This window comes from Schistocerca piceifrons, chromosome 2 (genome assembly GCF_021461385.2).
Source record: "Schistocerca piceifrons isolate TAMUIC-IGC-003096 chromosome 2, iqSchPice1.1, whole genome shotgun sequence".
NCBI lineage: Eukaryota > Metazoa > Arthropoda > Insecta > Orthoptera > Acrididae > Schistocerca > Schistocerca piceifrons.
Window position 1 is genome coordinate 961,768,534 of NC_060139.1, and position 17,347 is coordinate 961,785,880.

The window sequence follows — 17,347 nt, forward strand, 5'->3', positions numbered from 1 at the left end:
TTTGAGGTGATAGACAGATCACACTCAAACACCTCGCTACTAAACTGGACGTCTCTGTTGGCAGTGCTGACACACTGGTCCACCAGCACCAGAGCCCGCCGCGTAAGAGGACACCATAAAGAGCAACGAAAGACCATCTGGGCAGAACTGCTTGCGCGTTACGAGGCTGATTGAGACTTTTTTTTTTTGTCGAACATCGGCACAGGCGATGAAACATGGATTCGTCACTTCTAAGAGAAGCAAACAGTCAATCCATGGAGTGGCGTCAGCCTCCGAAGAAGAAGTTCAAAGCTCCACCCTCAGCCGGTAAAGTCATGGAGACGATCTTCTGGGACTGTGAATGGGTTATTCTGTTTGATGTCCTCGATCAGGGTGCGACGATCAACTCTAAAGAGTGTTGTGCTACCCTCAGGAAACTGAAGAAACTACTTTAGCGTGTTCGTCACCACAAAAATGCAAACGAACCTCTCGTTCTTCATGACAACGCAAGCCCTCACACAAGTCTGTGCACACGAGAGAAGCTCTCAAGACTTCATTGGACTGTTCTTCCTCATCCACGCTACAGCCCGGAAAAGACGATCGTGTGAAACCCAGCTCGCGCTATTGGTCCACGAGACTCAGAGGGCCATAGACACGGGTTCGCAGGTAGATGCCGTGTTTCTTGACTTCCTCAAGGCGTTCGATACAGTTCCCCACAGTCGTTTAATGAACAAAGTATGAGCATATGGACTATCAGACCAATTGTGTGATTACATTGAAGAGTTCCTAGATAACAGAACGCAGCATGTCATTGTCAATGGAGAGAAGTCTTCCGAAGTAAGAGTGATTTGAGGTGTGCCGCAGGGGAGTGTCGTAGGACCGTTGCTATTCACAATATATATAAATGACCTTGTGGATAACATCGGAAGTTCACTGAGGCTTTTTGCGGATGATGCTGAAGTATATGGAGAGGTTGTAACGATGGAAAATTGTACTGAAATGCAGGAGGATCTGCAACGAATTGACGCATGGTGCAGGAAATAGTAATTGAATCTCAATGTAGACAAGTGTAATGTGCTGCGAATACATAGAGAGAAATATCCTTTATCATTTAGCTACACTATAGCAGGTCAGCAACTGGAAGCAGTTAATTGTATAAAATATCTGGGAGTAGGCATTAGGAGTAATTTAAAATGGAATGACCATATAAAATTAATCTTCGGTAAAGCAGATGCCAGACTGAGATTTATTGGAAGAACCCTAAGGAAATGCAATCCTAAAGCAAAGGAAGTAGGTTACAGTACACTTGTTCGCCCACTGCTTGAATACTGCTCATTGGTGTGGGATCCGTACCAGATAGGGCTGATAGAAGAGATAGAGAAGAACCAACGGAGAGCAGTGCACTTCGTTACAGGACCATTTACTAATCGCGAAAGCGTTACGGAGATGATAGACTCCAGTGGAAGACTCTGCAAGAGAGACGCTCAGTAGCTCGATACGGGCTTTTGTTGAAGTTTCGAGAACATACCTTCACCGAGGAGTCAAGCAGTATATTGCTCCCTCCTACGTATATCTCGCGAAGAGACCATGAGGATAAAATCAGAGAGATTAGAGTCCACACAGTGGCATACCGACAATCTTTATTTCCACGAACAATACGAGACTGGAACAGAAGGGAGAACCGATAGAGGTAGTCAAAGTACCCTCCGCCACCCACCGTCAGGTGGCTTGCGGAGTATGGATGTAGATGAAGATGTAGATGTAGAACTCTCACCTTCCGACTTCCATCTGTTTGGCCCAATGAAGGATGCAGTTTGCGGGAAGCAGTACGTGGATGATGTGGAGGTTATTGATGCAGCAAGAAGTTGGCTCCGAAGTCGATCAGTAGAGTGGTGCCATGCAGGCATGCAGTCGCTCCCAACGATGTGGCGTAAGGCAGCCGCACTGAAAGCAGATTATGTTTAAAAATAGGGTTTTGTAGCCAAAAGAGTGGGGAATAATATAATGTATTGGATACCTGAATAAAATCAACTCTGTAAGAGGTCCATGACTAAGGAATTTATTTGTAGCGCACTAGAGCAGATGTAGCTTCGATGGATTGCTCACGCGCTGCCTGCGATATGTAAGCTACAATAGAATCGCAGACCAGAGAGCAGTGTCGGCAGCATTGGTGGTAGTAGCTCGCGGTCAGGCAGTTGGGCTGGTCGTGGAGAGCGATGGCGGTGCCTAAGCGATGTAGTATAAGGTAAAAGCAGGCGCGCGTATGTAATTTGTAACAACTCATTTTGTATTATTGTTATATCAAGTGCCATATAAATGTTTTTAAAAATCTTTCTTATAAAGATAACTTTTGACAATCATTCATCTGAATTTAAAGATTTTACTAATTTCTCCTACCCATGGTCATCCCGATTACCGTAAAGAAAAATCAGTTGTTTCTTTTTTTACGTGGGAAATCTAGCAGCCATCATTGTACTGGGCTGTGCCAGAAAAATTTCTTATAGCAGCAGATATATGCGCGTTATCTGCCGACTTAACTGAGGCAAGAATTTTCAGTTTACTCAGAATGACTTTTGAGGGCCATGACGCAGCATCGCTGACGTCCAGATTTACCAGTTTAGGTTCACAGTCACTTAATTACTGAAAGGTTGTATATGAGTCACATTTTTATTGTGAGATTAGTGACCCCATTTATTGCAAGGTTATGGAATAAACTGTTGGGAGGTTACACTAAATGTGAATGTTATATTTATTAAATCTGTTGGGAGGTTACAACCTACTTTCAGAAAAAAAAATGTGTAGCATTACTTATTGAACGCCCCACGTATGTTCTAAATTTCGCACCTACATTAATCATACACTATTGGCACACTTGAAATTTCTATTATTAATTACGCAATATTGCGCTGGTTACTATGTTTTTTTCTGGATTTATTTATGGAATAATAATCGAAATTAATACTATGCCAGAAATTAGTAGAAATTCATTTATTAAGAAAAATTTTACATTTCTCATGTATAAAATGAAACAACTGATTTTTCTTTACAATAATCGGGGTGACCATGCATAGGAGAAATTTGTAAAATCTTTAAATTCAGATGAATGATTGTTAAAAGTTATCTTTATAACAAAGCACGATATAAGATGAACATCAACAAAAGCAAAACGAGGATAATGGAATGTAGTCGAATTAAATCGGGTGATGCTGCCGGAATTAGATTAGGAAATGAGACACTTAAAGTAGTAAAGGAGTTTTCCTATTTGGGGATCAAAATAACTGATGATGGTCGAAGTAGAGAGGATATAAAATGTAGACTGGCAATGGCAAGGAAAGCGTTTCTGAAGAAGATAAATTTGTTAACATCGAGTTTGGATTTAAATGTCAGGAAGTCGTTTCTGAAAGTATTTCTATGGAGTGTAGCCATGTATGGAAGTGAAACGCGGACGATAAATAGTTCAGACAAGAAGAGAATAGAAGGTTTCGAAATCTGATGCTACAGAAGAACACTGAAGATTAGATGGGTGGATCACATAACGTATGAGGAGGTATTGAATAGAATTGGAGAGAAGAGAAATTTGTGGGGCAACTTGACTAGAAGAAGGGATCGGTTGGTAGGGCATATTCTGAGGCATCAAGGAATCACCAATTTAGTATTGGAGGGCAGCCTGGAGGGTAAAAATCGTTGAGGGAGACCTAGAGATGAATACACTAAGCAGATTCAGAAGGATGTAGGTTGCAGTAGGTACTGGGAGATGAAGAAGCTGGCACAGGATAGAGTAGCATGGAGAGCTGCATCAAAACAGTCTCTGGACTGAAGACCACAACAACAACATTACTAAAAGATTTTTAAAAACATTTACATGGGACTTGATATAACAATAGTACAAAAACAGTTGTTACAAATTACATATGCGCGCGGCTGTTTTTACCTTATACTACATCGCTCAGGCACCGCCATCGCTCTCCACGACCAGCCCAACCACCCGACTGCGAGCTACTACTCCTATTCCTGCCGACACTGCTCTCTGGTCTGCGATTCTATTGCAGCTTACATATCGCAGTCAGCGGGTGAGCAATCCATCGAAGCTACGTCTGCTCTAGTGCGCTAGCAATAAATTCCTTAGTCGTGGACCTCTTACAAGGTTGATTTTATTCAGGTTTCCAATACACTACATTAATCATATATTCTTGCCATTGCACGGTATAAGCAAAATAGGTCAAATTTGGTTTTTTGGTGCCTGCTGCTGCTGGAAGTTTAGTGTCGGCCTGTGTCGCCAGTGCTGCGCCTGCCTCCCTGAAGCCACGGACAGCTATTAGCGGACGCTGAGGAGCAGACAGTGGGAAGGGCGGGCCATTAACGAGGCAGGCCTGGCGGTGCGTTGTGGAGCGCCCGCAGCGTAACCCCAGGTGTTGCAAGTGGCAGCCGAGGCTCGCCTTTCACTCGTTGCCGGACGACCCGCGGGACCTCACAGCCGATTCTGCCAGCGCGCCTCGCCGGCCACAACACGGCGCTTGCGAAAGGCCGCCTCGGGCTGCCCACCGACCATTTGATTCTGCTACAACTGTGCACCGGTATCCGCCGAGCCATCGGCACCGACAACTTGCCGGGGCTGATCTGCTGAGGCACCCCACATGTTCACTTGCAACGTGGATCCCCAGTTTGTAATTTTTCCCGCTTCCAGCTGACAAGGGAACCTCCCCACCGCACCCCCCTCAGATTTAGTTATAAGTTGGCACAGTGGATAGGCCTTGAAGAACTGAACACACATCAATCGAGAAAATAGGAAGAAGTTGTGTGGAACTATGAAAAAAATAAGCAAAATATACAAAATGAGTAGTCCATGTGCAAGATAGGCAACATCAAGGAGAGAGTAAGCTGAGGAGCGCCGTGGTTCCGTGGTTAGCGTGAGCAGCTGCGGAACGAGAGGTTCTTGGTTCAAGTCTTCCCTCGAGTGAAAAGTTTAATTTTTTTTTATTTTTAGACAATTATTATCTTGAAAAGTTTAATTTTTTTATTTTCAGACAATTATCATCTGTCCGTCCGTCCGTCCGATGCGATGCAACTGCGCCGTAGTATGGGGACGCTACACCTAAACAAACATCGAAACACACGACGTCAGTCGACTACAGCGCACGGAAGAGAGAGTATTCCTGCTAACGAGGCTCCCTGGATGGCAGTTGACTATTCGCTACTTTGGACGAGAGTGCATTAAATACGTGAGATGTATTCCGTGGGCAATATGAATCCAGCAAATATAGCTCGCGACTTCAATAACAAGGTTCCCACTGGAGAGGCACGTCCTTTCGTCTACTAATGGCACGGTTTTTCGGTGCGGCCGCAAAACACAGACACTAAACTTCTTACAGTGAACAGCGACGTCAATGAACGAACGGACAGATCATAACTTTGCGAAAATGAACTTTTCACTCGAGGGAATATTTGAACCGAGGACCTCTCGTTCCGCAGCTGCTCACGCTAACCGCGGGACCACGGTGCTCCTGAATTTACACTCTCCTTGATGTTGCCTATCATGCGCATGGACTAATCAGTTTGTATATTTTGCTTTTTTTTTTCATAGTTCCACACAACTTCTTCCTGTTTTCTCGATTGATCTGTGTTCAGTTTTTCAAGGCCTATCCACTGTGCCAACTTATAACTAAATCTGAGGGGGGTGCGATGGGGAGGTTCCCTTGTGAGTTTCCATCACACGCTTTTTATGATTCACATTTCGTCGAATGATTTCGGTCGGTCCCTAGTGGTTTCAACCTATACACGAGAGAAAAGATTGCGGTCACGCTACTCTCCAAAGGGGTGCAATCACATTCAATGGGGATGCAGCCCGCAATGCCCTTATAGAGCGGTTGAAACGTCCGCAGTCGCAAACGTTGTCTAGGACGTCGTCCGGCTGCTCATAAATCCCGGACGACGCCCGCACTTCTAATCTCCCCCTCCTTCCAACTTGCAGCTATTGTCCACAATGATCCAGGTCTTTTACGAAAAATTTTAGAGGAGAGAAATTTCAATAAACTTTCTATTTTACTTAGCTTGTCATGCTGAGCTGGCTCCAGTTCTTCTTGTCTAGGGGTGTGATTCTTGAAGCTGAAATTCTCACATTTTACGTCCTCGCGGTTAAATTTAAGTAAATAAATTTGAATATTGTTGCTGCAGAATTTTTGTTTTTACGTAAATACATTTTGTCACATTTTAGTATATCATACAGTCTTCTGATTTTTCACGTTAACAAAGCCGAAATTACATTGTTCGCACAGAAATACGTCCGATGGTATCAGAGGCATGCTTACAACTCCCACGCTCTGCGGAAATAACTTGATTCCGAAGGGTTTGCATTTTTTCTTAATGAACTTCTACTAGTTTCTGTTATATTATTACTTTCGACTATTATTTCATAAATAAATCCAGAAATAAACATAGTGACCAGTGCAGCATTGCGTCATTAATAATAGAAGCCCGCAGCTCGTGGTCGTGCGGTAGCGTTCTCGCTTCCCACGCACGGGTTCCCGGGTTCGATTCCCGGCGGGGTCAGGGATTTTCTCTGCCTCGTGATGGCTGGGTGTTGTGTGATGTCTTTAGGTTAGTTAGGTTTAAGTAGTTCTAAGTTCTAGGGGACTGATGACCATAGATGTTAAGTCCCATAGTGCTCAGAGCCATTTTTTTTTTTTTTTTTGAATAATAGAAATTTTAAGTCTGCTAATAGTTCGTAATTTCAAATGTTTCTAAAAAAATAATTTTATCTGTACATTCAGTACTTATCGATTATAACATCTAGACTAAAACATTTTATAAATTTTGTCTTGAAATATAACTCAATGTGAATAAAATTATATGAAAGTTTTCAGAAAAGCTGCTGAAATAATATTGACCCGTCCAAAATTCTAATAGTAATACCGGTTTCGACAATTACTGTTGAGGAAACGTAATGCTAGAGGACGATGTCCCATTACATCATCTCACTCGGAAGCGTGGTTTCGACCGCGAAATGTGCGGCGACCTAAATCAGCAAGGAAACGGGTGGTTTTACGGGCTCACTTTGTTATATCCTAGCCAGTAATGCCACCCGAGCCCGCTGCCAAAAGGTTGGCAGCATCAAAGTCCGGACGCCGTCCGCATAAGCAGCGCCAGCGATACAGGAAATCGCCGCAAGTCTGCGCGCGCCACCGCTGGCTTCTGGCTTCTTAAGCGCTGGAGTCGCGAGCGCTAGGACAGTTCTGTATTCGCCGCTCAGTTGGATACTCGCAACCGAATTGTGTACTTGCTAGTCAGTTGTGTGTTCATCGCAGCAGAGTTGTTGTTTGTCGTCAGCCGACGCTGACCTAGCCGCTCCGACTCGAACTAGACAGATCTCTGTAGACACGGCGTTCACTACTGTGTTCTGTATCTTTGTTAATAAAGATAAGTACCGACTTTTATCTAATCAGAGTGTTTGGGTTTTCATCCTTCTGTTCACTGTCCCAGCGGACCGGTCGGCCCGCTATTAAAAGTGTGGCGGTGACTTCGTAAGCCGTTTCTACAGCGAATTGCTTGTCGCTACGAACACCGCCACAAAACACTTTATGCCACCTACTGATCGAATCTGAGCGGTGGCGTGTCTGAAATTCTTTTCCTCAGCCAACCATACTAAAACAGCGTGATTTCAAGAAAAGGAGAGATGTGGGTGAGGGCGGGTGCAACGACCTTTCCACCGAGTGACACACCCACGGTGGCGTTTGGCAGAATTGTGGTGAAATTTTGTGCCAAAGTGACATCACTAACCCACCTTTCATGTCACATGAACTTCTGTCCTCTGGCCTTTTTTCCGCACGTGTCAGCAGCTTTCTGTCTGAAGCGTCATCGAACCAGAGGGTGACGACGCAGGGCGCTACGCCTTTGCACCATTACAGAGGAGCTTTATTTCAAGTTTTTAAGTTGCATTGGGAGAGAATTGCGGTGTTTCGAAAAAGTGGTGCTATAACCGCTTTGCACAGTGTGGTAACAGTTAGGGGAAGTTTGGTTAGTACGGGACAGCAGATTGTATTCATCAAGAGCTGTTTCGAAACACTAGCTCTAGCAGCAGCACTGTCACGCCACTGAAGTGTGAACTAGGACTGTTCATATTTCTAAAACAATGGCAATCCGATATATTGATATTCAAACAAAACGTCATATCGACCACGATATATCGAGAAACATTATCGGCATATCTATATATATTGACACAAAAAATATCGACCTACAGGCAAAACAAATATCGGCTGCACGCGGTAAATATAACGCAAGATTTAGAGTTTTATATTTAAATAATGATTTATTACTAGATATTCTGTACATCAACAAGCTAGCAGCCTGTTTATCTCCCTTAGAGCAAGAACTGAAAGGAAATCATTGTACGTTCACTTTGCTAATTATGATAACTGCCGGTTAAGTGGCAAAATAAAAGGTGTCCGATGGGTCCGTCGTTAGGTTTCGTCATATATCGGATTTGTCTGGAACGCTTCATGGCGGCTTCCCTGTTTTTTCCATTTCTCCAAACACCAGCGACCTAGCAGTTGTAGTGTCAAAATTGCGTGGTGAAGTTAAAAGTTGCAGTTTCTGTTGGTAGCACCGAGCGCCGATTACGTCAGCATTTCCCTTCGCACGTATCTGCCCACCGCAAAGAGCGTTGTTGTCATTTAGAGTTTTTTTTTCATCATTTTTAGCAACTATTTTTGAAGAATGCCGATGTGAAGAGATACCACACTAGTTGCGTTAAAAATTGTTTCTTAACGCTACTGATGGGCTATTCTTCACGCCACCCCCCCCCCCCCCCCCAGGGCAATTGTACTTCCTTGTGCCATCTATACTGCTTTACACAGTCAAAGAGAGACTCGACATGATGAAAGCTCAAAAAGTAGTAAAATTCCTTCACAGCGTGAAAGTAAAATTATGTTCTACTACAATTTCAAGAGAACAGCTCCAAATATTTATCAAGAAGTGAGAAAAAGTAATATAAAATAAAAATATAGGCACCCTATGTTACCATTTCTATATCGACATATCGGTGAAAAAGACCGCCGATATACATCGATATTTATTGGAGAACATATCGAAATACTGATAAATAATCGACAGTCCTAGACGAACTATGGAGGAAGATGACCACCCACGCGACTTGAGTCAAAATAACAAATTATCTTTTCATAGTGGATTTATTGGTGCACGAACGTAACTTCGGAGGTTTGTGTTTCGTTCGCAAATAAGTACTATTACATTTTTATTGTACCTTTCCACACAGCTGATAATATCCTCCAGTTTGTTGGATATGACAGTTTCTAGCGCAACTAATAACAATTAAAACGCTAAACTACAACATCGATACGTCCGGTTGTATCGGACAAAACAATTTCGGGTTGTATCGGACAAAACATTAGCATGAACACTTGATTTTTTATACATATTTTTCTTCAAAGCCTGAGCTGGGAAATCAGATCATAAATGGTGTGAGAATAATAAGAAGGGCCGGCCGTGGTGACCTAGCGATTCTATGTGCTTCGTTCTGGAACCACGCGACCGCTACGGTCGCAGGTTGGAATCCTGCCTCGGGCATGGATGTGTTCTTAGGTTAGTTAGGTTTAAGTAGTTCTAAGTTCTAGGGGACTGATGACCACAGATGCTAAGTCCATAGTGCTCACAGCCATTTGAACCAATAATACGAAGGGAGCAGTAAAAGTCAGATTTCTTGAAATGACAATCAGGGAAGCGAGTGAGAGATACTGAGGTCCAAGAAGAGCATTAGGTCACACACTTAAAGCTTTACGAAAAAAAAAGAGGTGGCCATACGGAAGCCGTGGTAGAAGTCAGACTTCTTGAAATGAAAATCACGGAAGTTCATGAGAAATACTGAGTTACATGAAATGCATCTAGTCATATGTTTATGAGAAAACAAAGATGCGGCCACGAAACCTGTTTTAAGAAACAACTTTTTCCCGAGAACGTTCAGTGATGAACAGGAAACAGTACTGCATGATCATGTTAAAAATTTAGATGACCAGCTTATGCCTTTGAGTAGGGATGAGTTTTAAATTAAATGTACAAAATTGTATAGCAACTGCAAATAAAGGATCGGTTCAATAAGACGAAAATGAAAGCGTGTAAAGACGTAACTGCTTGCTGCATATCCCCGTCCGACATGATTCGTCGACCTTTCAAGACCTTTTTTGAGGGACTGAAGGGGTGATAACCATTTAGGGAGAGAAAGGTGATTTTACGAACAGACAGTAGAAAACACACGTTGTAGCTACCATCAGGTTGCATGCAGCAAAGGACAAGTTGACAGACTCTTTAACAAACTTACGGACAAGTTTAAGTTCATACACAAAGGTGACAAAAGTCATCGGATACCTCTTAATATCCTGTCGGACCCCCTTCTCCCGAAATAGTGCAGCAGCTCCAAGTGGCATAGACTCAACAAGTCGTTGGAAGTCCGCTGCAGAAATATTGAGTCATGCTACCTCTACAGCCGGCCATAATTGCGGAAGTGTTGCCGGTGCAGGATTTTGTTGCACCAGCTGACCTCTCGATTATGCACCATAAATATTCGATGGGTTTCAGGAGACCTGGGTGGCCATATCGTTCTCTCGAATTGTCCACAATGTCCTTCAAACAAATTCCAAAAAATGTGGCCTGATGGTATAGCACATTGTCATTCACAAAAATTCCATCGTCCTTTGGGAACATGACGTCTATGAACGGCGACAAATTGTTTCCAAGTGGCCGAACTTCCAGAGGACGCAGTCCATTCCATGTAAACACAACCCGCACCATTACGGAGCGACACTTAGCTTGCACAGTGCCTTGTTGACAACGTGGGTCCATGACTTCGTGGGATGTGCGTCACACTCGAACCCTATCATCAGCTCTTACCAACTTTCCGACTCACCGTCTGACCAGGCCGCGATACTCTACTCTTCTAGGGTGGAACCCAGCCCAGGAGAGGCGCTACAGGCAATGTCGTGCTGTTAGCAAAGGCACTCGCTTCATTCGCCTGCTACCGTAGTCGTTTAACACCAAATTTCGCCGTAGTGTCCTAACGCATATATTCATTGTACGTCCCACATTGATTTCTGCGGTTATTTCTCGTAGTGTTGCTTGTCTCTTAGCACTGACAACTCTATGAAAATGCCGCTGCTCTCGGTTGTTAAGTGAAGGCTCTCGGCCACTTCATTGGCCGTGGTGAGAGGTAATGCCTCAAATTTGGTATTCTCAGCACACTCTTAGCCTTAACGATTTCCGAAATGGAATGTCCCATGTCTCCAGCACCAACTACCATTTCGCGTTCAAAGTCTTTAAGTCCCGTCGTGCGGCCATAATCACCTTGGAGACCGTTTCGCATGAATCACCTGATCACAAATGGCAGTTGCGACAATGCGCTGCCCCTTTATCCCTTGTGTACGCGATACTGCCACCGTCTGTATATGTGGATATCACTACCCCATGACTTTTGTCACCTCACTGTAACTATTTACAATACAATTAAAACTTTCTTCTAACAAAACTTACCTTTTTACCCGTTACAGTATCATGTACGATACAACCCTCCAAAAATTTAAACGGCCGAAATGGAAAGCATGAGAAAATATCAATAAACGTATACTCCTACGACATCGAGTTTTATAATTTTATTAAGTAACATATCACACAATTACTTAGTGCGAAGAATGCTCCCACACAACCTTAAAATGTATCATAAGTTCGAAAAAGTTTACGTGTCCAATACTAACCAACCTTCTCCTACTGTAGTTCCACCGTGTCAAAAGATTTTCACCTGGTTCCGAGCAACAAATTTTTGTTTCATTGTTCACTGAAACAGAGCGACAAGAAAGCGTCAGAGTGTGATGTCTCTAGCTGAGGCATGGTGCAAGCTGTCGTCGTGACAGAGTGTTCCCTGCTTGTGTGTTACAGATCTTATGGACGGCGCTGTCCGTGGCGCTGGGTCTGGAGATTCGTGGCGAGATCATCCGGGGCGTTCCGTGCATCAAGCGCTTCCACCAGCTCTTCTGTCCCACAGCCGGCAACAGCTACCCCATGTGAGTAAGCAACCCGCTGTCTGCCCAGAAGCAACAGCCATCCCTAAAGACTAGCGACCGCCGAGTGGTCTGGGGCGCCTTGCCACGGTTAGCGCGACTCCCCTCGTCGGAGGTCCGAGTCCTCCCTCGGGCATGAGTGTGTGTGTGTTGTCCCTAGCGTAAGTTAGTTTAAGTTCAATTAAGCAGTGTGTAAGCCTAGGGACCGATGATCTCAGCAGTTTGGTTCCATAGAAACTTGCCACCACACAAAAAAGACTAATGACTACAAATAAGAAAACAATAAAGGAAAGTAATGAACTATACCTGGCCGCGTACTGCCGAGTCAGATCTTTTTTTCTTTTTTTTTCGACTTTGCTCTACTGTGAACGATAGGAAAGAATGTTTCCAGATTTGTCCTTTTTGTTCATTCTAGTGATATGCTGAAGTTCCCGTTCTAGTGCGTTGGTGCAGTTTGTATGCAACGAAGCGCGAGCCCGATACGAGTATACACTGAACAGCCAAAACATTACGACCACCTACCCAATAAGCGGTATTTGGTGTCGGTAGCTCGTGGTCTCGCGGTAGCAGCGCGCTACCCGAGCGCGGGAACCCGGGTTCGATTCCGGGTGGGGTCAGGGATTTTTACCTGCCTCGAGATGACTGGGTGTTTGTGTTGTCCTCATCATTTCATCATCATTTGTGAAAGTGGCGAGATTGGACTGAGCAAAGTTTGGGAATTTGTACGCGCGCTGATAACCGCACAGTTGAGCGCCCCACAAACCAAACATCATCATTGTCATCATCATCCACCTTTGGTACGGACGACAGTGGCGACGTATCGTGGCACGGAAGCAATGAGGCCTTGGTAGGTAGCTGGATGGAGTTCGCACCACATCTGCACACAAAAGGCAACTGAAGATGATGAGGTCCCATACTCCGAGGAGCATAGGGGACGATGCGGGAGATCCGCACCGCTGTACTAGGCAAGGTGCTAGCGGAGGTGGTTTGCCATTGCCCTCCTCCGACCGTAATGGGGATGAATGATGATGATCAGGCGCGGCTCGTAATTAAAGGCTCTGAGGCGGAGCCGCCCCAAAATACATGTTAAAGTAAATTTCGCAAGAACGTATTACAAAATTTAAATTATCAGGACGAATTTCGCACATTTCCCATTCCCATTAAAATAACGACGGTCAACGTTGTTGGAACTGTATGTATCGATAGATGTTTTCCGAACGGTTAGTATTGTTTAGGCTGCGCCTTGGAACGTCCGTAAGCTGCATGTAGCAGCGGTTTGGGGGCGTGGCTTCTACATAGTACCGCTCTTTATGGGCGACCCGAAGGCTCAGAGCTTGCAGCCTAAGGGTGTCATACCAACCACCACACGTTTTTCACGTTCCACTACCTATGTAATGAAGGAATGCAGAGTGGCCGAAACTTCGCTATCCAATCTCTGTCTCTGCACATCTCTACTACGCTTGGATGCGTCATTAATCGACGTTTAGTATTATTGTTTTGATAATGTTTTACATAGTTGTTTTGTTTCTACCATTGGCTATTTTATCCACATTTAGAATAAGTTTGCAAATATCCCGCCAGAGTGCACTAGACTACCGTAACTACAGGCTCTCTAACCGTAACAACAGTACTGTCATCTAGCGAGAGTTTCATAAGTGATTAGAGGACAAAGCGCGCGAAATTTGTCCCGTGACTTTACTTTCCTTGCTTGCTGATGCTGACTGGTTTTGTTGATATCGTGTGATATTAGCAAGTTTCTTTTTCGGAGTGTATTTTGCAAGATTTTAGTGAGTTTTACTTGCTTGTGAATATCTGCGACATACCGCAAGTGTGCAACCAGCGCAATATGAATTCAGTGTGCAATTTAATAGGTAAAAACTTGGAACACGGCCATAGGATGCAAGTGAAATAACTTGGTGCACCCAGACCCGATCTAACGATCAATCAAGAACAGAAACAGTGCAAATCTAGGCGAGGATACAAACTCAGTTTTAATAGAGCAATGTACGATGCAGCTGAGTGGTTGTGAAGTGAAAAATGCATTTTTCTGTTTCACCTGTCTTCGTACAAATAGTACTGATAGTGCCTGGACTGAAACTGATATCACTGACTTAAATAATTTTCACGCAAAGGTGAAAAAACATAATCCCAGCGAAAAACATTTAACTTCGAGCTTTTGAGGTAAACTACAATAAACGCCTTAAATTTAGAACTGAAAACACCAAAAATATTAAGCAGCTGCAAACTTAACATTCATCGCATTCAAGACCTCTCCGAAACGCGTCTTTTCATATGATTTGCTGCAAAGTGTCAGAAAATGTAATGATGACGTATAAAAACACTAACCAAAGATTTTAACTCGAAGTTAGCTTCTAATGATATTTAATACCTGATTATAGAAGATACAGTACGTAAAATTATGGGTAGAGAGTGATCTGCCCACCCCCCTCCATCTGAATTCTTAGTTGTTTATGCCAGGCTAATCTGTAACGTAACCAGAGGTCTATATTGGCTCCGATTGATAAATGCCACAGCCTTCCCCAGTACAGAAACCACGAGCCGCGCCTGATGATGATGAAGACGACACAACAACACCCAGTCATCTCAAGGCAGGAAAAATCCCTGACCATGCCGGGAATCGAAACCGGGATGCCAAACATGGGAAGCGAGAACGCTACTGCAAGACCACAAGCTGCAGACTAATTCCCATAAACTCCAGGGAGGGGACGATGAGCTCTGACGTCGCGTTCATTCACATTCCAGATGTTCGATCGAGTTCAGATCTGGCGACTTGTGGTCCAGCACATCAGCTGGAACTTATCACTGTGTTCCTCGAACCACTCCATCACACTCCTGGCCTTGTAACACTGCACGTTACTTGTTGAAAAATCCTACAGCCATCGGGAAGCATGATCTCATGAAGGGGTGTACGTGGTTTCAACCAGTATACGGTACTCTTAGGCCCTCATGATGGCTTGTACGAGCTCTACTGGACCCATGGATGCCCATGTGAATGTTACCCAGAGCACAATGGAGCCGCTGCTGGCATGTCTCCGTCCCACAGTACAAGGTGTCCCAGGAAGACGACTGATTCACGCCCTCTCAACGGCATGATGAAGAAGGTATCGGGATTCATCAGACCATGCAACCTGTGCCAACGTGCAGTGTCGATGGTCACTTGCCCATTTCAGTCATAGTTGCCGATGTCGTGGTGTTAACATTGGTTCATTCATGGATCTTCGGCTGAGGAGGTCCATCGTCAGGAGTGTTCAGCGCAAGGTTCAGACACACTTGAAATCTGCCCAGCATTTAAGTCTGATGTTAGTTCGTCACAGTTCGTCGCTTGTCCTGCTTTACCAGTCTGCACAGGCTACAATGTCTGACATACGTAATGTGGGGTGGCCTCCCAACCCCACGACATCTGGACGTTGTTACACCTCGGTTTCGCATACTGAAGACACTCCGAACGCACCACTCCTCGAGCGCTCGACAAGCCGTGCAGTTTCCGGAATGCTCGTGATGAGCCTCCAGGCTATCGCAGTCTGCCCTTGGTCAAACTCAGATAGATCGCTCACCTTTCACATCCTACACCCGGACAGCACACTCACTGATACTACATGCACCGTGCATGTGTCTCATTAGCAGTCATTCCTCGCCAGGTGACGGTGCTATCGCCTGGACGGGTTTATAGCGATAGCAGGTCGGTGGTCATAATATCCTGGCTGACCAGTGTATAAGCGCCGACATGTAGGAAAGATACTTGTGTGCAATCCTGTCTTTCTGAGATGCGGAAACTTGAACTATGGCGACGTTATTACCAAATGCACCCAAAGAGGACCAACGTGCTGTTACTCTTTTCTCGGCTGCCGAAGAAAAACTTCGGTAGACATCTATCGGAGAATAAAGAATCTGTACGGAACAGCATGTCTGTCGAAAACAACCGTTGTAGAAACGTCCAGGAAAACTGCGACAAGGGGTGCCGCCGATTCATAATAACGCACGTCCCCATATCGCAAATGTCTTAACACAGACGTGGGAGGCAGTCGAGTACCCGTAAATAGTCCTGATCTCTCCCCAAGTGGTTATCACCCCTTCGGTCCCTCAAAAAAGGTCTTGAAAGCTCGACGATTCTTGTCGGACGGGGATGTGCAGCAAGCAGCTACTGACTTCTTCACGCAGCAGAACACGTTGTTTTACCACGCAGGTATGTTCAACCTCTTGTGTCGGTGGAATGATTGTATCAATGTTCAAGGCGATATTGACTGATTGGCATACCGATTTTGGTCTGTACTGCCATCGAACGGGAAGTTTTCAATCGGTCCTTACAATAAATCCAATTAGAGAGAGAGCAACAGAAGAGATGGTAAATATATTTTCCAATGAAATATGAAGTAATTCTCAGGAAATAGACTCTCCCTAAATTTTAAAAGAAAAAAAAAACAATACTGTTTATTCAGTTCTGTACAGTCAGTAAATATGATAGAATGCTTCTAATATTTGGGTGTAAATACTGATGCAATCTTGAACTGGAAGAAACATGTTACTGAGCTTCTCGACCAGTTGAGTTCAGCTGCTTTTGCTCTTGGTATAATTTGCTAATCCTGGAAACAAACGAATCAACCTCCTGACATATTTTGCAAATTTCCAGTCAATAACGTCTTGTGGAATAATTTTCTGGGGTAACTCATCACTTAAAAAGGAAGTATTAACTCCACAGCAGAGAGCACTTAGAATAATACGTGGTATTCATCCACGGACGTCATGTAGCTACCTCTTCAAGGAGCTAGACATTTCAGCAGCGCCGTCACAATAAATACATTCGCTAATTAAATTCGTCATAAATAATCCATGACAATTTGAGAACACCAGTGATGTCCCCAATAGAGAGAAAAATGACCTTCATTACCCATTATTAAATCTGTCAGTGGCTGAGAAAAGGGTTCAGTGTGCAACAGCAAATACTTTTGATCATTTTCCCAATAACACAAAACGTCGACATATAGCAAACCAAGTTTTAAATCTAACTTTGGATAAATCCTTTATTGCATTGACGAACTGGTCGCCAGAAAAAAAGAAAACCTTGTATTTAACTGTAGTTGCATGAGTAGGATTAAAATAATAATGCGTTCATTAATGTTATTATTTCGATAAAGTCCGCCCCGATAGCTGAGTAGTCAGCATGCAGTACTTCAGCAAAAAGACGATACCAGGTGTATATATCTGTGAGTTACGTAATCTTATAGCACCCACAATGTCCGCGCCGATAGCTGAGTGGTCAGCGTGACGGATTGACGTTCTACGGGCCAACG

The 17,347-nt window shown here is 44.1% G+C and overlaps 1 protein-coding gene across 1 annotated transcript in view; it reads left to right on the forward strand.

Moving 5' to 3' along the window:
* Window positions 1-17,347, forward strand: part of LOC124776599 (protein spaetzle 3) — a 209,158-nt gene that overhangs the window by 142,859 nt on the left and 48,952 nt on the right. Inside the window, exon 2 of the mRNA XM_047251667.1 lies at window positions 11,917-12,041. Coding sequence (XP_047107623.1) covers window positions 11,917-12,041 — 125 coding nt within the window. The remainder of the gene's footprint in view (window positions 1-11,916; window positions 12,042-17,347) is intronic.